General features: G+C 36.9%; 4 protein-coding genes across 5 annotated transcripts; 2 read left to right on the top strand and 2 right to left on the bottom strand.

Annotated features, from left to right (window-relative positions):
* Positions 1,944–4,463, top strand: LOC104707591 (pentatricopeptide repeat-containing protein At4g04370-like). Its single transcript, XM_010423965.2, has 2 exons — positions 1,944–4,309; positions 4,387–4,463. Exons 1-2 carry the CDS (start codon positions 2,093–2,095, stop codon positions 4,420–4,422), a joined length of 2,253 nt encoding a protein of 750 aa, XP_010422267.1. The 5' UTR covers positions 1,944–2,092; the 3' UTR covers positions 4,423–4,463.
* On the top strand, positions 4,476–5,313 carry LOC104707589. The gene is made up of 3 exons (XM_010423962.2): positions 4,476–4,678; positions 4,773–4,796; positions 4,896–5,313. The coding sequence occupies exons 1-3, from the start codon at positions 4,495–4,497 to the stop codon at positions 5,213–5,215; spliced, it is 528 nt and encodes a 175-aa protein (XP_010422264.1). The 5' UTR covers positions 4,476–4,494; the 3' UTR covers positions 5,216–5,313.
* On the bottom strand, positions 5,355–10,330 carry LOC104707590 (leucine--tRNA ligase, chloroplastic/mitochondrial). 2 transcript variants are annotated; one of them, XM_010423963.2, is made up of 20 exons: positions 9,896–10,330; positions 9,569–9,713; positions 9,418–9,474; positions 9,047–9,166; positions 8,860–8,964; positions 8,524–8,747; positions 8,367–8,433; positions 8,127–8,281; positions 7,787–8,051; positions 7,508–7,702; positions 7,344–7,423; positions 7,053–7,115; positions 6,891–6,972; positions 6,735–6,812; positions 6,553–6,654; positions 6,304–6,476; positions 6,044–6,221; positions 5,898–5,975; positions 5,677–5,808; positions 5,355–5,597 (listed from the first exon to the last, which is right to left on the bottom strand). In XM_010423963.2, exons 1-20 carry the CDS (start codon positions 10,273–10,275, stop codon positions 5,355–5,357), a joined length of 2,922 nt encoding a protein of 973 aa, XP_010422265.1. In that variant the 5' UTR covers positions 10,276–10,330. The 2 variants fall into 2 exon arrangements, with proteins under 2 accessions (XP_010422265.1, XP_010422266.1); XM_010423964.2 differs by lacking the exon at positions 5,355–5,597 and having other exon boundaries at positions 5,730–5,827.
* Positions 12,323–16,739, bottom strand: LOC104707588 (protein OSCA1-like). The gene is given in 12 exon segments (XM_019228555.1): positions 12,323–12,829; positions 12,934–13,167; positions 13,273–13,597; positions 13,684–13,929; positions 14,027–14,367; positions 14,463–14,543; positions 14,626–14,748; positions 14,857–14,958; positions 15,065–15,200; positions 15,306–15,464; positions 15,611–15,966; positions 16,408–16,739. Coding segments are annotated over 11 exon segments (2,319 nt in total). The 5' UTR covers positions 15,925–15,966; positions 16,408–16,739; the 3' UTR covers positions 12,323–12,571.

Below are 18,911 nucleotides of genomic sequence, written 5' to 3'. Positions count from 1 at the left end.
TTTTTTTTTTTTTTTTTTTTTTTTTTGATAAAGAGAAGACATGATTGAGTTACGTACGTGACTACCAGAAATAGCTTTTCGCCATTGTTTCTCATGCTATGCTTACTAAATCAACAAAGACATTAAATTGGAAGGTAACCTTCGTTTCATAAAATAATTTGCCTGCAAATATTCAGGTTATCAAAAAAAAAAAAAACCCCATAATCTTAAAGCAATTTTTGTAACAAAAAATCGGCAAAATGATTGAGGATTTGTAATGAACCATGAAAAAAATCGTAGCAACTTAACAAAACATGGATTTAACATCTGTTAGCTAAACTTCCTCCTCTGTGTAGTTGAAAGTTGAAACATTAAATAATAAAACTTCCAAAGTGAAACATTAAAAATTAAAACTACCAAAATAAATTTAAAAAAAAAAACACAATTTATATATCCTTCCCTCCTCCAGTCTTCCAGCTGGTCACTGGATTTGAACCAAACTTGGAACATAATTAAACAATTGTGGCCAATGTATAAACATTGTAGGTGCTGCCAAATCCACTTTTGTAACTTTATTATCCTCCTTAATTATGTGTACCATGTTTTCGTAGTGAACCTTGCCGTCCTTGACCAAACTTTTCCAATCAAAACACACGACGAATTTCTTTTCTTCGTCGACAAGAAACCTTACTCCAGACGTAATATATTCTCTGGAGTGATCCACTGCCATGACCATGCTCCACGGTACCGCTTTAGTCTCATCAATCTTATTAGTCACCCATACTTTTGTCCTTGATGTATTTGTGAGCTGTAATAACACGAAAAGTTTTTCGTCTCTAACAACGGAGAGAGCCATATCAGTCCTATAAATATATCGAAAAAGCTGATATGATGGAAGATTCATACGTCCAAATCTCTCTGTTGTGTAATCAAAACTGAGTAAGAATACGATCTGGTTGTTCTCTTTCTTATCTACCGCAAACCAGTAAGTCTTTCCCTTAAAAGACACGCGGTTATCAATATGGATCAAGTAAAAATCCAAAGTGACGTCAAGAATCTTCCAACTTAAACTCATAAATTGAGATTTTTTTCTTCTTAGTTTCAGTACCATTATCATAGCTCAATATTTTGTAACTATTATATCCGGATTTCTTGTCTTGGTACGATCCGAGAGCAAAGGTGCCGTAGCACGTCTTGTAAGGATCTTTAGCTGGGATCCACTTGGTTTGACCAATACATGGGTTCCAAACAACGAGACAAGTGCTATATTTGATGGTGCATAACAATAAGCCATCGTAGTGAAAAACGTTAGACATATCAGCTATAGTGAAAAACGTTAGACATATTAACATTGGTGCGGTTTGGTTTTTTTTTTTTACTTAGGGTTTTACCTCCGTATAAAGTCGTATATATAGTAACGGTTTAATTTTGGTTCGGTTTAGTTTGGTTCCGATTAATAAACCATTACGCAATTCAATATCTTTCTTCTTCATCGTTCACGCTTTGATCAAAACCATGGAGCTATGATCAGGCCTTCGTCTGTGTTGAACTCCACCAAGTACTTCAACTCACTCATCAACCATTTCTCATATCATGGCGATTACAAGCAAGTTCTCTCCACGTTCTGTTCCATGCTCGCCGATAGAATCTTACCTGATACTTTTAGTTTCCCGAGTCTTCTCAAAGCTTGTGCTTCACTTCAGCTCTTCTCTTTTGGTATCTCGATTCACCAGCAAGTTCTCGTTAATGGGTTCTCTTCTGATTTCTATATCTCGTCTTCACTGGTTAATATCTATGCAAAATTTGGTGTTTTGGGTTATGCTCGGAAAGTGTTCGACGAAATGCGTGAGAGGGATGTGGTACACTGGACTGCTATGATTGGGTGTTACTCACGCGCCGGGATTGTTGGAGAAGCGTGTTCGTTGGTTAACGTNATTAACATTGGTGCGGTTTGGTTTTTTTTTTTTACTTAGGGTTTTACCTCCGTATAAAGTCGTATATATAGTAACGGTTTAATTTTGGTTCGGTTTAGTTTGGTTCCGATTAATAAACCATTACGCAATTCAATATCTTTCTTCTTCATCGTTCACGCTTTGATCAAAACCATGGAGCTATGATCAGGCCTTCGTCTGTGTTGAACTCCACCAAGTACTTCAACTCACTCATCAACCATTTCTCATATCATGGCGATTACAAGCAAGTTCTCTCCACGTTCTGTTCCATGCTCGCCGATAGAATCTTACCTGATACTTTTAGTTTCCCGAGTCTTCTCAAAGCTTGTGCTTCACTTCAGCTCTTCTCTTTTGGTATCTCGATTCACCAGCAAGTTCTCGTTAATGGGTTCTCTTCTGATTTCTATATCTCGTCTTCACTGGTTAATATCTATGCAAAATTTGGTGTTTTGGGTTATGCTCGGAAAGTGTTCGACGAAATGCGTGAGAGGGATGTGGTACACTGGACTGCTATGATTGGGTGTTACTCACGCGCCGGGATTGTTGGAGAAGCGTGTTCGTTGGTTAACGTGATGAGATCTCAGGGGATTAGTCCGAGTCCGGTTACGTTGTTGGAATTGCTTAGTGGGGTTTCGGATATTACGCAGTTACAGTGTTTACATGCCTTTGCGGTGGTTTATGGGTTTGATTCTGATATAGCTGCGATGAACTCTATGTTGAATTTGTATTGCAAGTTTGATCGTGTTGGAGATGCTAAGGATTTGTTTGATCAGATGGAGCAACGAGATATGGTTTCATGGAACACAATGGTTTCAGGATTTGCTTTTGTTGGTGATATGACTGAAATATTGAAACTTTTGTACAGAATGAGTGATTTTGGTTTAAGACCTGATCAGCAGACGTTTGGAGCATCGCTTTCAGTGAGTGGAACAATGTGTGATCTTGATATGGGAAGAATGTTGCACTGCCAAATTGTAAAAACTGGTTTTGATGTAGAGATGCATCTCAGGACGGCATTGATAACTATGTACTTAAAGTGTGGAGAGGAGGAAGCTTCATATCGAGTACTCGAAACCATTCCCTGTAAGGATGTTGTTTGCTGGACAGTCATGATATCAGGACTTATGCGGTTGGGTAGAGCGGAGAAGGCACTGGTTATTTTTTCGGAAATGTTAAATTCAGGATCAGATCTGTCGAGTGAAGCAATAGCTAGTGTTGTAGCATCTTGTGCTCACTTAGGTTCGTTTGATCTCGGCGCTTCAGTCCATGGTTATATACTGAGGCAAGGATATACACTAGACACCCCTGCGTTGAACTCTCTTGTCACAATGTATACAAAGTGCGGTCATATGGATAAAAGTTTAATTATTTTTGAACAGATGAAAGAAAGAGACTTAGTTTCGTGGAATGCGATTATCTCTGGATATGCCCAGAACGGAGATCTGTGTAAGGCTTTGTTATCGTTTGAAGAAATGAAGTTCAGAACCGTGCAACGAGTTGATTCATTGACAGTTGTCTCGCTTTTACAAGCCTGTTCATCTTCTGGAGCTCTCCAAGTAGGGAGACTGATCCACTGTATTGTAATCAGAAGCTTCATCAGCCCATGTTCCTTGGTTGATACGGCTCTGGTTGATATGTATTCGAAATGTGGCTACTTAGAAGCTGCACAGAGGTGTTTCAATTCGATTTCAAGGAAAGATGTTGTTTCATGGGGCACACTCATTGCAGGGTATGGTTTTCATGGTAAAGGGGATATTGCTTTAGAAATTTACTCTGAGTTTCTTCGCTCTGGAATGGAGCCGAACCACGTGATATTTCTTGCGGTTCTCTCATCTTGCAGCCATAATGGAATGGTTCAGCAAGGTTTGAAAATATTCAGTTCAATGGTTAGAGATTTTGGTGTTGAAGCGAATTACGAACACCTTGCCTGTGTGGTTGATCTTCTATGTAGAGCTAAAAGAGTAGAAGATGCGTTCAAGTTCTACAAAGAGAATTTTATGAAACCTTCGATCGATGTCTTGGGTATAATACTGGATGCTTGCCGTGCAAATGGGATAACAGAGGTCGAAGATATAATTTGTCAGGATATGATTGAGTTGAAGCCAGTGGACGCTGGACATTACGTTAGACTTGGACAGTCTTTTGCTGCGATGAAGAGATGGGACGAGGTGAGTGAATCATGGATTCAGATGAGGTCTCTAGGTCTGAAAAAGCTCCCGGGATGGAGCAAAATCGAGATAAACAGGAAAACCATAACATTTTTCATGAATCATACTTCACATTCAGATGAAACAGTGTCTCTACTAAAACTTCTTAGCAGGGAAATGATGCAGTTTGGTTCAAAGAACCTATGTGATCAGTCTAATAATGTAACCACGGTATAATTATGACATAAATTATATACTTGTAGAGCATTTACTAAAAATAGGATCTAAAAGTGCGAGAACTTTGGAAGGGATCCAATACTTGGGGGAGATGTCAAGGAGATTAGTTACTGAGAATCTTCTAAGATTCAAAGAAAAGAGAAGACACCATTAATTTGCAGAGAGAAAGAAATAGAGAGATGACCAGAAGGCAGAAGAAGACGGCGAAGCTGGTAACAGGGGTAATGGGACTATGTATTGTCGCCTACATCGCAGGTCCCTCTCTGTATTGGCATCTCAACGAGACCATTGCAGATTCTCTCCACTCTTGCCCTCCTTGTGACTGTGACTGTTCTTCTCAACCTCTCCTCTCCATCCCCGACGGTAATCATCATCATTATCATTGTCCTTCCTTTCTTCTTTCCCTTTGGTCACAAACCCAAGTTTTGATGCGTTTAATTCCATGTTTCTTCTGCAGGATTGAGCAATCACAGTTTCTTGGGTGAGTATATTTCTGGCAATAAGTTTTTATATATAGTATAATTGCTGAACTGTTGCAGATCTCATGTGCAATTTTGTTGGTCCTTGTTTTATTGCCAAGATTGCATGCGGCACGGGGAAGGGAGTGAAGAGAACGAGAGTAGTTTCATTGAAATGGTAGCTGAAGAGCTGAAGCTAAGAGAAGCACAAGCTCAAGAAGACGAATGGCGTGCAGATAGGTTGCTGCTAGATGCTAAGAAAGCGGCTTCTCAGTATCAAAAAGAAGCTGATAAATGCAGTATGGGGATGGAAACATGTGAGCTAGCAAGAGAGAAAGCAGAGGCAACTATAGATGGACAGAGAAGACTATCTTACATGTGGGAGCTTCGAGCTCGGCAAAGAGGATGGAAAGAAGCAACTGTTGCGTCTGATGTTCTCTAAGAACAGATCCTTTGCTTCTAAAATAATTTTTTTTTTTCTATATGATGGAAACTATTCAAAAGAGATTTTGAGTTAACCCAAGATAAAAATTTTGTTCATTTGACAGGTTCTGTAATTGTTCTTTTTTTCTTTCTAAATCCTACTTTGTAGTGACCTTGACATTAGTACGGTCTAGGATAACGTTAAGGATCTTCCCAGGCACATAGATTCGCTTCTTGATTGACTGTCCGTGTAGATATTTCCTGAGTTTTTCTTCCTGTGAAGCAAGAACAAAAGCATCATCTTCAGAACATCCTTCTTCAACCTCTATGGTGCCTCTTGTCTTGCCGTTTATCTGAACTGGAAGAACGATAGTTGTGTTCTTTAGGTAATCCGGGTTTGCCTGCATAAAGACCAATACAGTCAGTACCGCAAAAACCCTATCCACTGTTGTGTTTACATGTTCTGTTTACTATCTCTACCTTAGGGTAGCTTTCATAGGCCAGAGAATTCAGATGGCCTAACCGTGACCAAAGCTCTTCAGCCATGTGAGGTGCGTAAGGTGAGAGCAAAAGAACAAAAGGCTCAATGATTCCTCTAGGTTGATTATTCCACTGTCAAAATAAGACGAAACTAGAGAAAAGGATCAGTACTTTTAAGCAAAAATACAAAGCTGACTGATATAAGAGTCTTAAGATTTAACCTTATATGCCGCATTAACAAACTCCATCATTCCTGAAATCCCTGTGTTGAATCGGGTACTCTCAATTTCCTCAGTCACCTGCAAATTTTACATATAAGTAACATGTATTCAAACCGCAAAGGGATCATTTTGGGAAATGAGATGACCTTAGCTATGCATTTATGAAGAGTTCGGAGTTGTTCAAGGGTCGGTTCATCATCAGTCACTATGGTTCCATCTTTGAAAGAACCATCAGACTGAGGCAAACCAATGACTAGTCTCCATGTTCTTGCCAAGAAACGATGTACACCTTCAATCCCACTCGTGTTCCAAGTTTTTGAGTCCCTAGTAGAAGGAAATGCAGTAAAACATAAACACTGAGAAAGTGTTAAAACCTGAAGAAACAAATATGGGGATTGAAGTTTACCTAAATGGTCCCATGAACATCTCATACAAACGTAGAGAATCTGCACCGTACTCTAACACAACATCATCAGGATTTACGACATTTCCTCTACTTTTGCTCATTTTATAAGCTCGTGGAACTAGACGAATGCTAGGCTCCTCCTTCAGAACAAAATGATCTCCGGACTTCATAACCTAGAACATTAAAGATCATAAGGTTAAGAACACCGAAGAACCTATCAGTTTAGTGAATGCGAAAGAAGACTCTTACTCTTTCTTCCGGTATTGTCACTTGTTGATGTTCATTTAACCGTTCTTCGGTATCTGCAGTTACATAATTTCCTTCTTGGTCTTTCCAAGCTGTATACTGGACCTGCAACGTAACACTATTAAGAAGGAATGATTCGACGGAATTTATCAAACTGAAAAAGGTGGGGTAAAATACAAACTTACTTCCCCAAGGATGATTCCTTGATTTATGACACACTTGAAAGGTTCTTTCGTCGACACAACGCCAATGTCATAAAGTACCTGTGATGATGCAGCAATAGAGCTTAAGGTTGCATCACGAGATAGCTAAAAGAAAGAGAGGATTCAAAGGACACACACCTTGTGCCAAAACCTCGAGTATAGTAAGTGTAAAACAGCATGTTCAGCACCACCAACATATACATCTACTGGGCTCCAATATCTGCCACAAGAAAAGTTATTAGAAGAAAATTTTACTTAAATGGAATGATTCAACTAATGCTTTCTGTAAAAGGCTCTCACTTTTCTTTTTCCTTGTCAACTAATGCTTCAGGGTTTTTCGGGTCCATGAATCTCAGATAGTACCTGGAGACAAAGGGAATATCATGAATCAACAATAAAGCAAAACAGGTAATTTTATCTAGATTCTCAGTGTAAAACTCAACAACACTTTGGGTAAAATATTCAACAAGGTCATAGATCCACCCATTTTGGCTTAGCCTATCCTAGAACCATCACTAGTAGAAAGCATCAAGGATTCCCAATTGGTAGATACATTTTGTGTAACAAAGAGCTTATTATTAAAACATTTACCAGCAAGAGCCAGCCCATTGTGGCATAGTGCTTGTTTCTCTTTTGGCAGGTTTTTCTGTTATAGGATCTACTGTGTTTACCTGCAAAGACATTCGATCGTAACCAAAAGTGTACAGTGACATTTTACGTAACCAGAAACTAATCATATTAACTGCAAAACATACCCATGAAACTGCTTTTGACAGTGGTGGTTCCCCTGTTCCAGTGGGAGTAAAATCATTCAACTCAGGCAAAGTGAGTGGCAGTTCAGATTCTGAAACCGCAATGGTTTCACCAGATTCATCTAAAATTAAGATTGGGATAGGTTCACCCCAGTAACGCTGCCGTGCAAATAGCCAATCTCTCAACTTGTAATTTACCTGCCAAAAAAGCTTTTTGAGTAAGAAACAAAGATGAAAAGTATGTACATAATCGATCGAAATGAGAAAGACATCAAGACAAACCTTTTTATTTCCATTGCCGGTTCTCTCAGCCCATTCAGTAACTTTCAAAGCAGCTTCTTTGCTAGATAGTTGATTTATGTCAAGTCCTGTTTCTAAACTTGATGAGTTTTCAATCATGCCTAATCCGGGATAAACTTGCTTGGCATCATCGCATGAAGCTGCCTCGTTTTTCACAACCCACTTGATCGGAATGTTATACTTCAACGCAAACTCATTATCTCGAGTATCATGAGCTGGGACTGCCATGATTGCTCCAGTTCCATAACTGTCACATATAACTAAGTTATCTGTTTCACACAAATTCAATTTAAAGCAATGTAAATAGTTAGACCAAACTTACCTTGCTAGAACATAGTCAGCTACCCAAATGGGAATAGCATCCCCATTAGCTGGATTTTTCGCATAACATCCGGTAAATACACCAGTCTTTTCCTTCTGAAGTTCTGTTCTTTCAAGGTCACTTTTCCTCGAAGCAAAATCTTTGTATTCCTCAACCTGTAACCATTAAAGGAGGACTCATGATAATCATATGAAAGGCAAATTGTATAATGAGATCGAAAGAAATGAAAAAGAAACGTACTTGTTGTTTCTGATCTGAGGTTACAAAGTAAGACAACAAATGATGCTCTGGTGCCACAACCATGTAACTGCGAATGGTAGAAGAGATCATATAAAGCAATCAAAACCAAGAATTTAGATTTGATTCATAAATGTGATTAATCCGTGTATAAGCATACGTTGCTCCAAAAAGTGTATCTGGCCTCGTGGTGTAAACTGTAATCTTTTTGTCAGTTTCTTGGCCTTTGCCATCAAGAATTGAAAAGTTCAATTCAGCTCCTTCAGATCTTCCAATCCAGTTTCTCTGCATTTCCTTTATACTTTCAGGCCACTCAAGTTCGTCTAAATCTTCTAGAAGACGATCAGCGTATGCAGTAATCTTCAGCATCCATTGCCTCATCGGCTGCTTGGTAATAAACAATGTCACTGTAAAATTCATGAGAACTTTCAAAACAGAGGAATACAGATTTCGGAAGAGGGAAAAAAACATATTCCCAGATGGTAAAAGATATTACCTTTCTTATAACTGGGTGACCACCACGCTCACTAACACCATCCACCACTTCCTCATTGGCCAAAACAGTACCAAGAGCAGGACACCAGTTGACGGGTACTTCAGCCTGAATTTACAATCTTTCAAAGAACTTTTCTATACACAAATGCACAGTTTTAACTTGTGAACTAGACAATGATTTTCTTGACCTGATATGCCAAACCTCTCTTATAAAGCTGAAGAAAGATCCATTGTGTCCATTTATAATAGTCCGGCTCTGTTGTAGAAAGTTCACGTTCCCAATCGTACGAGAAGCCAAGTGATTTGAGCTGCAAACAAACAAAAGAACCACATTCATTAAGGTCCCTCTTTACTCCCATGGTAAGACCTACGCCAAACAGTCCAAAGTCATGGCTTTTATTACATGTACACATTATTAAGATCCTTTTGCATAATCCTAAACCAGGAAACAAGCATAAATTTTTCACAATCCAACCAATAACAAAACTTTGAAATTTCTTCTGTCATAGAAAATGATGAAACATTACTAGGCTGGTGCTAAACTGAAAGAGTACATCACCTGTAAACGAAAGCGGTCAATGTTCTTCAATGTTGTAGTTTTCGGATGAGTTCCTGTCTGCAACGCAGACAACAAAATAACCAATAAGGACTTTTAACATTTAAAAGCATTCATAATGAATTGAGAAACAATAAAAAAGAAAACAATGAACCTCAATAGCATATTGCTCTGCAGGCAATCCAAAAGCATCCCATCCCATAGGATGCAAAACATTGTAACCTTGCATACGCCTAAGCCTCGCTAATATATCAGTTGCTGTATAACCCAGTGGATGCCCCACATGTAATCCAGCTCCACTGAAGTACAAACCACACAACACAACACACAAAAATTCATCTTTTCCAAAAAAACCAAATCCAACGATGCTACTAAAATTTATCTGAAAAAAAAAACCAACAACTTTATACTGAAATAGCTTCTCAATTAGCTAAATTTGTGAACTTTTCAACATAAATCAACATTGAAAAAAAGAAGAGACCTTGGATATGGAAACATGTCGAGAACGTAGAACTTAGGTTTCGAAGTATCGACATCGTCTGGTGTCCGGAAAGTTCTGTTATCTTCCCAATAGCGTTGCCACTTGGGCTCAATTTCGTGAAACGGATAGACCCTTTTCAATTCAATCGACGTAGTGGCCGTTTCCGAAGTCAAAGCTTCTTTTGTGGTATCATGAGACTCAGACGTCGTTGAACTCCTGATTCCGGTGTGATTAGAGCGACGCCAACGGAAACGGAGACCGGGAAAAGGCTGCTTTCGAGGAGAATGGAGTGTGAGAGAGCTGGTGAGGAGTATATGGGGGCAACAGTGTGACAGCACAAACGGGTCAGAGCGAAATTGGAGGATTTGATGAGAGCTCATTCTGGTTCTTTGCCAAAGACGAATGTTTCAGTGGATAATTGAGATAAGTAAAAGTGTGTGCTCTTTTGAACCTTGAGATCAAGATTACTGAAACGACATCGTTCTCATGATCTCATCAACAAAATTGTATTGTTATAGTATTTGGTCTAACGGCTAAAATAATTAATAATTTTTTTTTTTTTACTCACCGTTAAAAAGCAATATGGATCTTCCAGGAACACAAACACCGTTCCAGTATCTGGCTAATTGTAGCAAGATCTTCCAGGAACAAAAGCATGGCTAGGAGTCTAGGACGGCCAAGAAAAAAAAGGTATGGTGATGACATATAATGAAGATTGTCCCTTCCAAAAACTATATATTTCTCTAGACATAAGGTTTTGATTAGTTGTATTAGATACTAGTATGAGTTAAGAAGTTTAGTTATAGACATAAGCACATAACTGGAACTCATAGATAACTTTACAATGTTTAAGGTCGAACCTTGACCTAAAAACCAGTAAAATTATGATTTTAGACATTAGATGCCCGTTTGACACACACACACACACACAAAAAAAAAAAAAAAAAAAAAANAAAGACATTAGATGCATATTATAAATTTTAGAGCGTCATTTTCAGTGAAAACGTTTATGGTTTAGTGGTTTTATTAGTGGGTTCAAACCTCTATATATTCTTGTTAATGAGCTTAATTTTTTATCTTGCTTTAGGCAACCAAACATTATGGATTGGATTGGCCCTCAAAGTGTTAAACTTATTTTTTTAAAGTTAAGATTGAGTTACGATGTATGGTTGGTTTACAATTTGAATTATATATGTTCTTTGACATGAAGTTAAAACTCTCTAACTAGCAAGCGTTGTTGGATGGATTGGATCCTAACGGAAGAATGTGATCCTCCTTATCAAAAATGAAGTTTGTGGATCCAAACCGAATATATATATATATATATATATATATATATATATATATTTGACTGATTAATATCGATTTTGGACATCTAAACCAATAAACCGGATTGAATCAGAGATTTTCCTAAAATCGGGATGCATGGAAGCGCCTAAACTGATGCCTAGTCGCCTAAGCCAAATGTTTATATTTGGTTAGAATAGCTTGGGTTCAAAACATTGTTAAAATTACTTTGGACTCAAAAGGCAGAGAAAAAAAACAACTATGAACTATCCTTGCTTTTTTTTATGAACTCTTAACCTTGCTTTACATTGTAGATCGTTCCATATTCCACCAAACTTAACAAGTTACGATGCTCGAATTTATAGATTCATTCACTGACTCTCTTCCATTAATACTCATGCATGTGCACGGGTCTTAAATGAATTTACAGATTTACGAGTAAGAGTGGGACTTTTTAACAGCCCAACGTATTGCTTTATACACACTTGAATTTGTTCATCCTCTATAAATTAGTTTCAATACTTGAATTCACACTTCAACTTCACCTTCCACAAATTTGCCTCGATACTTCATTTTTTCTCTTCTTTCTTGAAATATATTGATCGTAGTTTCCACATAAATGCCTTGGAAAATAGTTCTCGCTGCCATTTGTTATGGAGTTGAAATTGCTTCTTTAGTAAAAAAATAATTTCCATATTTTTTCCTTAAGATCTCAACCATGTAACATCATGTTACCTTTATTACGAAACAAGATATTAAGTATCTTATTTTGTAATATGGCTTTGTATAAGCTTCACGACATTGTTATGTTGTCGATATATTTACTGTTTGTAATATCAGTAGTTTGAGATTTTTTAATGGCTAGGATATCGACGAGGTAAGTCATATAACCTCTACTATTTACCTAACAAGATTCAATATCTTATTTTGTAATATGGCTTTCTATAAGTCACGACATTGTTATGTTAGGATATCGACTAGGTCAATCTTGTAACCTTTATTGTTAGATAAGGAATATTTCTTGTTTTGTAATGTATCTCTATTGAATTAAAAAAGTTATGCAGTTGATGTTTTATTATTTTGTTTATATGCTTTTTAATCAATTTATTCGTTTTCTTATTTTTGTAATGCTATACGAAATTAGAATCATCACACACTTACAATCTTGGTATCTTGCTGAATAAACAAGAAAACGAATGGTTGAAAATACACTGAAGTAAAGACCCCGACACTTTTACTTGGACAATAGAAGAAACACATTAACAACAACGTCTAAGCAAAAGAAAAACAAACACCTCTCTCTATGTACATAATAAAGTACACACATACACGAACTATATTCATACTTTTTTGGTCGTATGCTGCTTTTTTACTGTAACCGGTTAAAAACTAGACTTCTTTACCGTTAATAACGGCCAAAGATGGAGAAGATTCACCGCTAACTCTGCTTGGTGCCGGAGTGTTCCTCCGCGATTGGCGTTTCGTTGGCACTATGATGACTTCATCCTCCAATTTTCCGACCACGTCACTGTCATCGTCGTCATCACCGCCTTTGAAAACCGGATGAATATAAGCGTCTTGCAAGTAGCCTTTCAAGTTCAGATTCGGCTCTCTTGCTCTTTCCAATGTATCTTTCATCATAGCTTCCTATAAAACATCAACATTTTCCCATCTCCGGGCTTGTAACTTGCAATATATATGTTACAAAGATAATAATGGAGATGTTTATCAGATACGTAGAAGAAACTGACCTCTAAAGGGTAACGGATAAAGGCGGGTTCATAACGGCCTTTACAGAAGCGGTGGAAACCGATAGTAATCACTGGAAGAGCAATGAGAAACGGTGCAGCTAAAGCGGCACGTTTTGTAGCCAACAAACCCATCAGAAGCAACTGAGATATGATCAATGCCGATATAACCCGTCCATGAACATCTGGCCAAAACGCAGCAGCGCTCTCGTACTCTTGGTTATACACATTTATAATCTAAGAATAAGAACACGAAAAAGAAGAAAATGTTCAAGTTTGGCAGATTTGTCTAAATTATCCAATATGATCAAATTTATAGGAGAAGAAGAAACTAATATTTACCTGATGGCGGTAGACGATGTAAGCAAGACCGAAGAAAACTAAGATATAAGGAAGAAGCATTGGTGTCACGGGAGCGTAGACAAGACCTAGAAGGAAGTAAAGCTGTATCTAAGGCTCTCCCGTGTTGAAACCGATGCTTCCCGGGTCCATTGCTTCCTCTCTGTCTTTCTCTGTTTTCACCAAGAATGCGTTTTTGAGATGGAATATAATGAGAGGTTTAAGCATAAGAATCTCTCCAGCAACTCCTGCCCAACCATCAATCATTATATATGTTATAAAGAAGGTTGCTTTCATCGGTATCGCCATGCCAACTGTCTTGGGGATTCTGCTCACATTGTAAAAAGAAGAGTCCTTAGAAAAAAGAAAGAAAGATTAACAGAGGGAGAGAGAGGGAGAGAAGGAGTCACGTACTGATTTGGTGACTGATTGAGTAAAGAGTTGAGCTGCTCAAACGCAGCTCCAGCGATAACATTTGCAAGAAAGACGTTCACTAAGTTAAAAATGTAATATCTTGACGCTGAGCGTCTTTCCAAGGACGAAATTGATGTAAAGCCTTCAAATTTGGACATGGTCATCAGTATGGATGGCAGAAAGATCAAGAAAAGCTTCAGAGCAATACCGGCTAGCAAACCTTGTATCACCGCCTTAACGAACTTCCTGTGAATACAAAAAGACAACCAACCGGGTCCAATTTTAGTTGAAAATGTTTCAGTACATTATTCAAATGCAATACTAGAGAAGAAGGAGACCTCACTCTTCAATAAAGACTTTCAAGAACGGTGCAACTTTCTCAATTCCCTCAACAGTAGCAAGAGATTGTACAAACGCAATAGGGATGATGAAAAAGAAGGTAAGGAAGAAGAAGGCTACATTCATGAGCAATCTTCTTACAGTCAAAGAAACATATGGGATCGCAAGGTTTGGCCAATATACATCACGCGGCTCTGCAGCCCATTCGGTTAGCCATTTCGTTGGGTTTCGGGTCTGTGTGGTCTGAGCGCAAACAGCAGCAGCCCAACGGGTTTTGAACGAGACAAAAGATGCTGGCATGATTGACTTTTCATCATTCACCACATTTTCCCTTTCTATAGCAATCTAAAAACAATGACGAGTTTGAACCAAAAAGGAACATTAAGCATAAGATGGCGCAAACAATGGAAGTCAGGTAAGACAGACCACAAAAACCATACCTCTTTTGATATTTTATCAACTTCAGCAATGAAGTGTTCGATTGCGTCAACTTTTTGTCCACACAAACCAAGGCACCCAAGCTGTTTTTGTCAAATAGAAGCGACTTAATAGAATAAGAGCTAGCAGAAAAGAAACATCATTAAGTTTTACACATTTAAGTACCTTTGTCATAGGTCTGATCTGAGAGTTGTTTCTAGAGTATTTGAGCTGATAGTAGTCAAGCCAATTCTGCAGCTTCTTCTTCTTACTGACCAAATCAGCGAGCTTGTTTGCATTGCATACAACCTATATATATTGTTGATTCGACAAGTTATAAAAAAAGACAATAGAGAAATTGTTTTCCACCAAGAAATGCATATGAAAAGGTCAAGTTATCCTATGAAATTTTTTTACCTGATGTGTGAGGTAGTGATCAGGATGATTAACTAGGAAAAAATGCTCCACAAGCTCACTCACAGATTCGTCTGGGTCTGGAGGTACATTCCTAACAAGAACCTGTCAAAATGTCATGACATACACCATCAATACCAACGATTTACATACAAATCATTGACTTAGCTTTGTTCTGAGTTTAAACGAAAGGAAAAGAAACGATTCTTACAGTGAACTGGTCAGGTCGACGGGCTTCTGAGGCAACAAACTGAAGCCTCATGTTAGCAACTGTCTCATACTCCTTCATCAGCATATAACAAGTCCATATTGTGAAGGCGTAAGCCATTACAATATGAGCCCAAAACCTGGANAAAAAAAAAAAAAAAAAAAAAAAACTGAGATTATACTTAAAACCAACAATTTAAGCTCATGAAAAGAACACACACACTCAAAGATTTGCTGTAACAAACCTAAGTGAATGCTGTGGGATATTTGATATTGACAGTTTGTCAATATCACTTGAAGTTACGTTCTTTAAGTGCTTAGCCAACTCCAACGTATCGTTTGTCCAATGGACCGGTACAAGCACTGCCCAAGCAAGTATTGCTATTGGAGCAAAAATCTTAAGCCTGCGAAATAAGGTAACCAAATGATTTAAATATTATGGACAGACTTAAGAAAAGCTTTCTAAAGACTTTCTTAGTCAACTTATTTTCCTCTTCTTGATTCTATATTTAGTCTAAAACATAATGACCCTTGTTAGATCTTTTCCTACCCGAGCAAGTAAATCCGGAGATACACAACAGAGTCTAAACCAGCATGATCAATCAGCTCACGCTCAGGCATCTTGAGAGCTTCAGGCATCCAATGCAAGAACTTAAGGTATGATCTCACATCCAAATTCACAAACCGCCCTGCAAATCCGCCGGAACTTGCAGGGCTGCTTCTTAACCCCCTGAGGTACCATTTCGAGAAGTAAACCCTGTCGTTGAACGGCTGAAGCCTTAAAAAGGCAAAGATAACGAAGAAAATGAATGCAGTAAAGATGTTTATCCCTGCTGCTAGACCAATGTCTTCAAGTGTTGCCATGATTTGTTACTTTTGCTGCTCCAAATTGCTCACAGTTTTAACCTGAAAGAATCACACTTTGTTAATAAAACCAAGACATAAGAATAGAAGCTTTTAAGATTCAAATCTGATTACAAACAAGGACACATGTCAAAAAATCGAACCTAGAGACTGCATCCAACATAAAAGCTACCCCAAATTGGAAGAATTAAACAGAACAAACCCAGACAAAGAATTTCAATTATAATTACTACTGAAAGAATTGAAATTTGTAACTTAACATACACAAGATCTGAATTACAAAGGAGATCCAAAGTGTAAAGACATAAGCTTTTACTCTAAATCAAGTAAAAAACGCAAAACAAAATCAAGGGCATCATAAAAAAATCGTACCTTTTTGTGTTTTGTTTGCTTGAAACCCAAATTAAAAATCTAAGCTTTTACACAAACGTACTCCATAAAAGAGAGAATGAAATTTAGAGAATTTAAGAGAGAGAGAGAAACCCTAGAGATGGGGAGTGAGAAAAGGCAGTGTAAAGATTGCCTCGAGATTCATATGAGGAGGAGGATAAGCTAAAAAGGCACTGATGAACGAACTAACACGCAAAGCCACACACGGCGTAAACACACACACAAGAGACTGAGAGCAAAAGAGAAGATAAAAAGATTATAATAGTAATCTTTGAATTATTGTTTGCGTTTCTTTTGGGGTTCTTTGAGAAATTATTGTAACACTGATTCGTCAGTGTTAATGAAGGATGTCGAAAGGGATACTGATGATGGAGATTGAACCAGACCTGCCCCAGTCTCTCTAGTTAAAGTTTTTGTCGGACCCTTTCTATATTAAAAAAAAAAAAAACTGTAACCAACAAGTAGACGAGACGATTCTTTTTTTCGTTTTATTAGATAAAGCATTTTTTCTTATTCAGTTTTTTATGACCGTTTTGATTTTTAGAAGTTACGAAAATAACAGTTCATATGGAATAAAATAAATTAAAATTATTGAAGTTTTCTTTGTCTCTTCCTTCTTATAAAAATATCTTTAGATCTTGACTGACACTCAAAGAGACATACCGACATATGAGTTTTCCCTTTAAACCTGGTCCTGTATATTAAAAAATAAAATGATTGAGAAGAAACATTTTTTTCTTTTTTGTCGTGGTTCTATAGAATCTGTACCTTTTATTTTTTTGTAAAAGCTAATGAAATAATTCAGATCCATCTAAAACTACAGTAGTACAGTTTTATATGTCCACCACCAGCAGCCCTCAATGTGGAAGAAGATAAGTTATTTTTTTCATACATATGTTTTTCAAATGATGAGGTCTATGTAGAAAGTTAAGAATAGAAAGCTGCTTAAAGATAAAATCAGGAGTCTCCAAAATTAGTAAAAACACTCTTTTAAGTAAAAGTAAAATTTGCATGGGTGCTCAAATAGAACTTGATTAACCAATAGAGAAGTCTTCATGCAAAAGATAACTACAATTCTACAAACCCAAAAGCTAAAAACAAAACTCTTTTCATGGAATAATCGGTTTTGATTGATAATATGTACCATTTTCATAATTGCTAATCAAAAAACTTGCATTAAAAATATTATCAAAAGTATTACTCTTAATTATTTCCTTACCCTTTTTCTAATGTTATTTTATAGAAAAAATACCCTAAAATAACATTGAAACAAGTTATATGGATAACTATAGTACACTTTCCATAAATTTTCAAAAATAACACTAATTATCACATAAAAATATTTAAAATAATAATTTTTAGAATTTTGTTTTTTAGGTTTGGATTCTCACTTTCATATTTAAGGTATAGTTTTGAAAGATAGGGTTTAGTATTTTGAATTTAGGATTTAATTTTGAAAGATTAATTGGTGCTATTTTTGAAATTTTAGAAATGTTGTGCTAAGTTTTTTTTAAAAAACTTATTTTAGTGTTATTTTTGAAAATCTTCCTGTTTTATACCGTTTAAATTTAAAATAATTTTTGTTATTCCTTTATGGATTTAAAATTATATAAAAAAAATAAACTGAATGTTACATTAAAATTTTAAACAGTATTTATTTTAGAACGTGTAAGAGATAATAAAACGATATTTTTTGTGAAACTGGATGGAATATTTATTTACCATTTTTTCCTCTTTTTTTTGTCCGTCAAAATACTTACGCCCGTTTGTAGTTGTCAAAAATTGGGTTTTATGAGAATTTATTATAACAGTAGTTGCCAAGTTGTCGAGATCCTAACGGCTATTTTGAATGAACATGGGACTTTCTGTAGTAATAACGGTAGTTAACTCGTAAATGCAAAGATTCATACGGCACGCGTCGAGTAATAAAGGTGATGTGAACTCATACGCACGCACCACTATGAATCCTGCGACACGAAGATAAGATAAGCAGTTTACACGTGTTGTGCCGAAAAAAATTTAACCGTGTTAAACACGCGCATCTCATGTGATCGGTGGTTTACACCGGTTTTAATTACTATTTTGACTTTGACCTAAAAGTATCGACACGTCTGTAATTACTTAAAGATTTATGAAATTGAATTTATGTGACATTGATAATTTGATATGATGATCCTTGGGCCAACGTTTGTAAAAGTGGGTAAGGTGAGGTGTTCAATCATCATCCACTTGATTTGCTGAATTTAGAATAATGGAACCATAAAGTACAGCAAAAGGATAAAGTTTATTTCCTGAAATATTTGATTACTAGATTATATGTACCAAACTTAATTAATCTACCTCTCGTTGTCGTGGTATATAGTGAAAGGGCACACTAATGAAAACAGGAAATAACTTATGTTAGGGCGTCGTGTTGGCGTTTGTTTGGTAATGTATTTGATGTTTGAGCGGATCGTTGTTGTTGTGCTAGCTACTGTTCGTAGGGTCGTTGGTGCATGACGGGCAGTAGACAGACGGTAGTTTCTAGAGGTGCTATAGTATCGTCAGGATTAACTTAAGGTTAGTTTGTCATGAAGAGTAGTTAGTTATACAGTCTT

The sequence above is a fragment of the Camelina sativa genome, chromosome 8 (genome assembly GCF_000633955.1).
Source record: "Camelina sativa cultivar DH55 chromosome 8, Cs, whole genome shotgun sequence".
NCBI classification, from domain to species: domain Eukaryota; kingdom Viridiplantae; phylum Streptophyta; class Magnoliopsida; order Brassicales; family Brassicaceae; genus Camelina; species Camelina sativa.
The sequence above is the reverse complement of the archived record's forward strand: the minus strand, read 5'-3'. Positions and strand labels throughout refer to the sequence as shown.

Bases quoted from the DNA above. Each gene is read 5' to 3' on its own strand.
- LOC104707590 (XM_010423963.2), bottom strand. From the start codon at position 10,275: ATGAGCTCTCATCAAATCCTCCAATTTCGCTCTGACCCGTTTGTGCTG. The intron at 8,282-8,366 runs GTACGTTTCTTT...TAATGGTTACAG, and splicing joins CCTCAGATCAGAAACAACAA to GTTGAGGAATACAAAGATTT. The intron at 5,598-5,676 runs GTAGAGATAGTA...GTCTTTATGCAG, and splicing joins CCTATGAAAGCTACCCTAAG to GCAAACCCGGATTACCTAAA.
- LOC104707591 (XM_010423965.2), top strand. From the start codon at position 2,093: ATGATCAGGCCTTCGTCTGTGTTGAACTCCACCAAGTACTTCAACTCA. The intron at 4,310-4,386 runs GTATAATTATGA...GAACTTTGGAAG, and splicing joins AGTCTAATAATGTAACCACG to GGATCCAATACTTGGGGGAG.
- LOC104707589 (XM_010423962.2), top strand. From the start codon at position 4,495: ATGACCAGAAGGCAGAAGAAGACGGCGAAGCTGGTAACAGGGGTAATG. The intron at 4,679-4,772 runs GTAATCATCATC...TTTCTTCTGCAG, and splicing joins TCTCCTCTCCATCCCCGACG to GATTGAGCAATCACAGTTTC. The intron at 4,797-4,895 runs GTGAGTATATTT...TTTATTGCCAAG, and splicing joins GAGCAATCACAGTTTCTTGG to ATTGCATGCGGCACGGGGAA.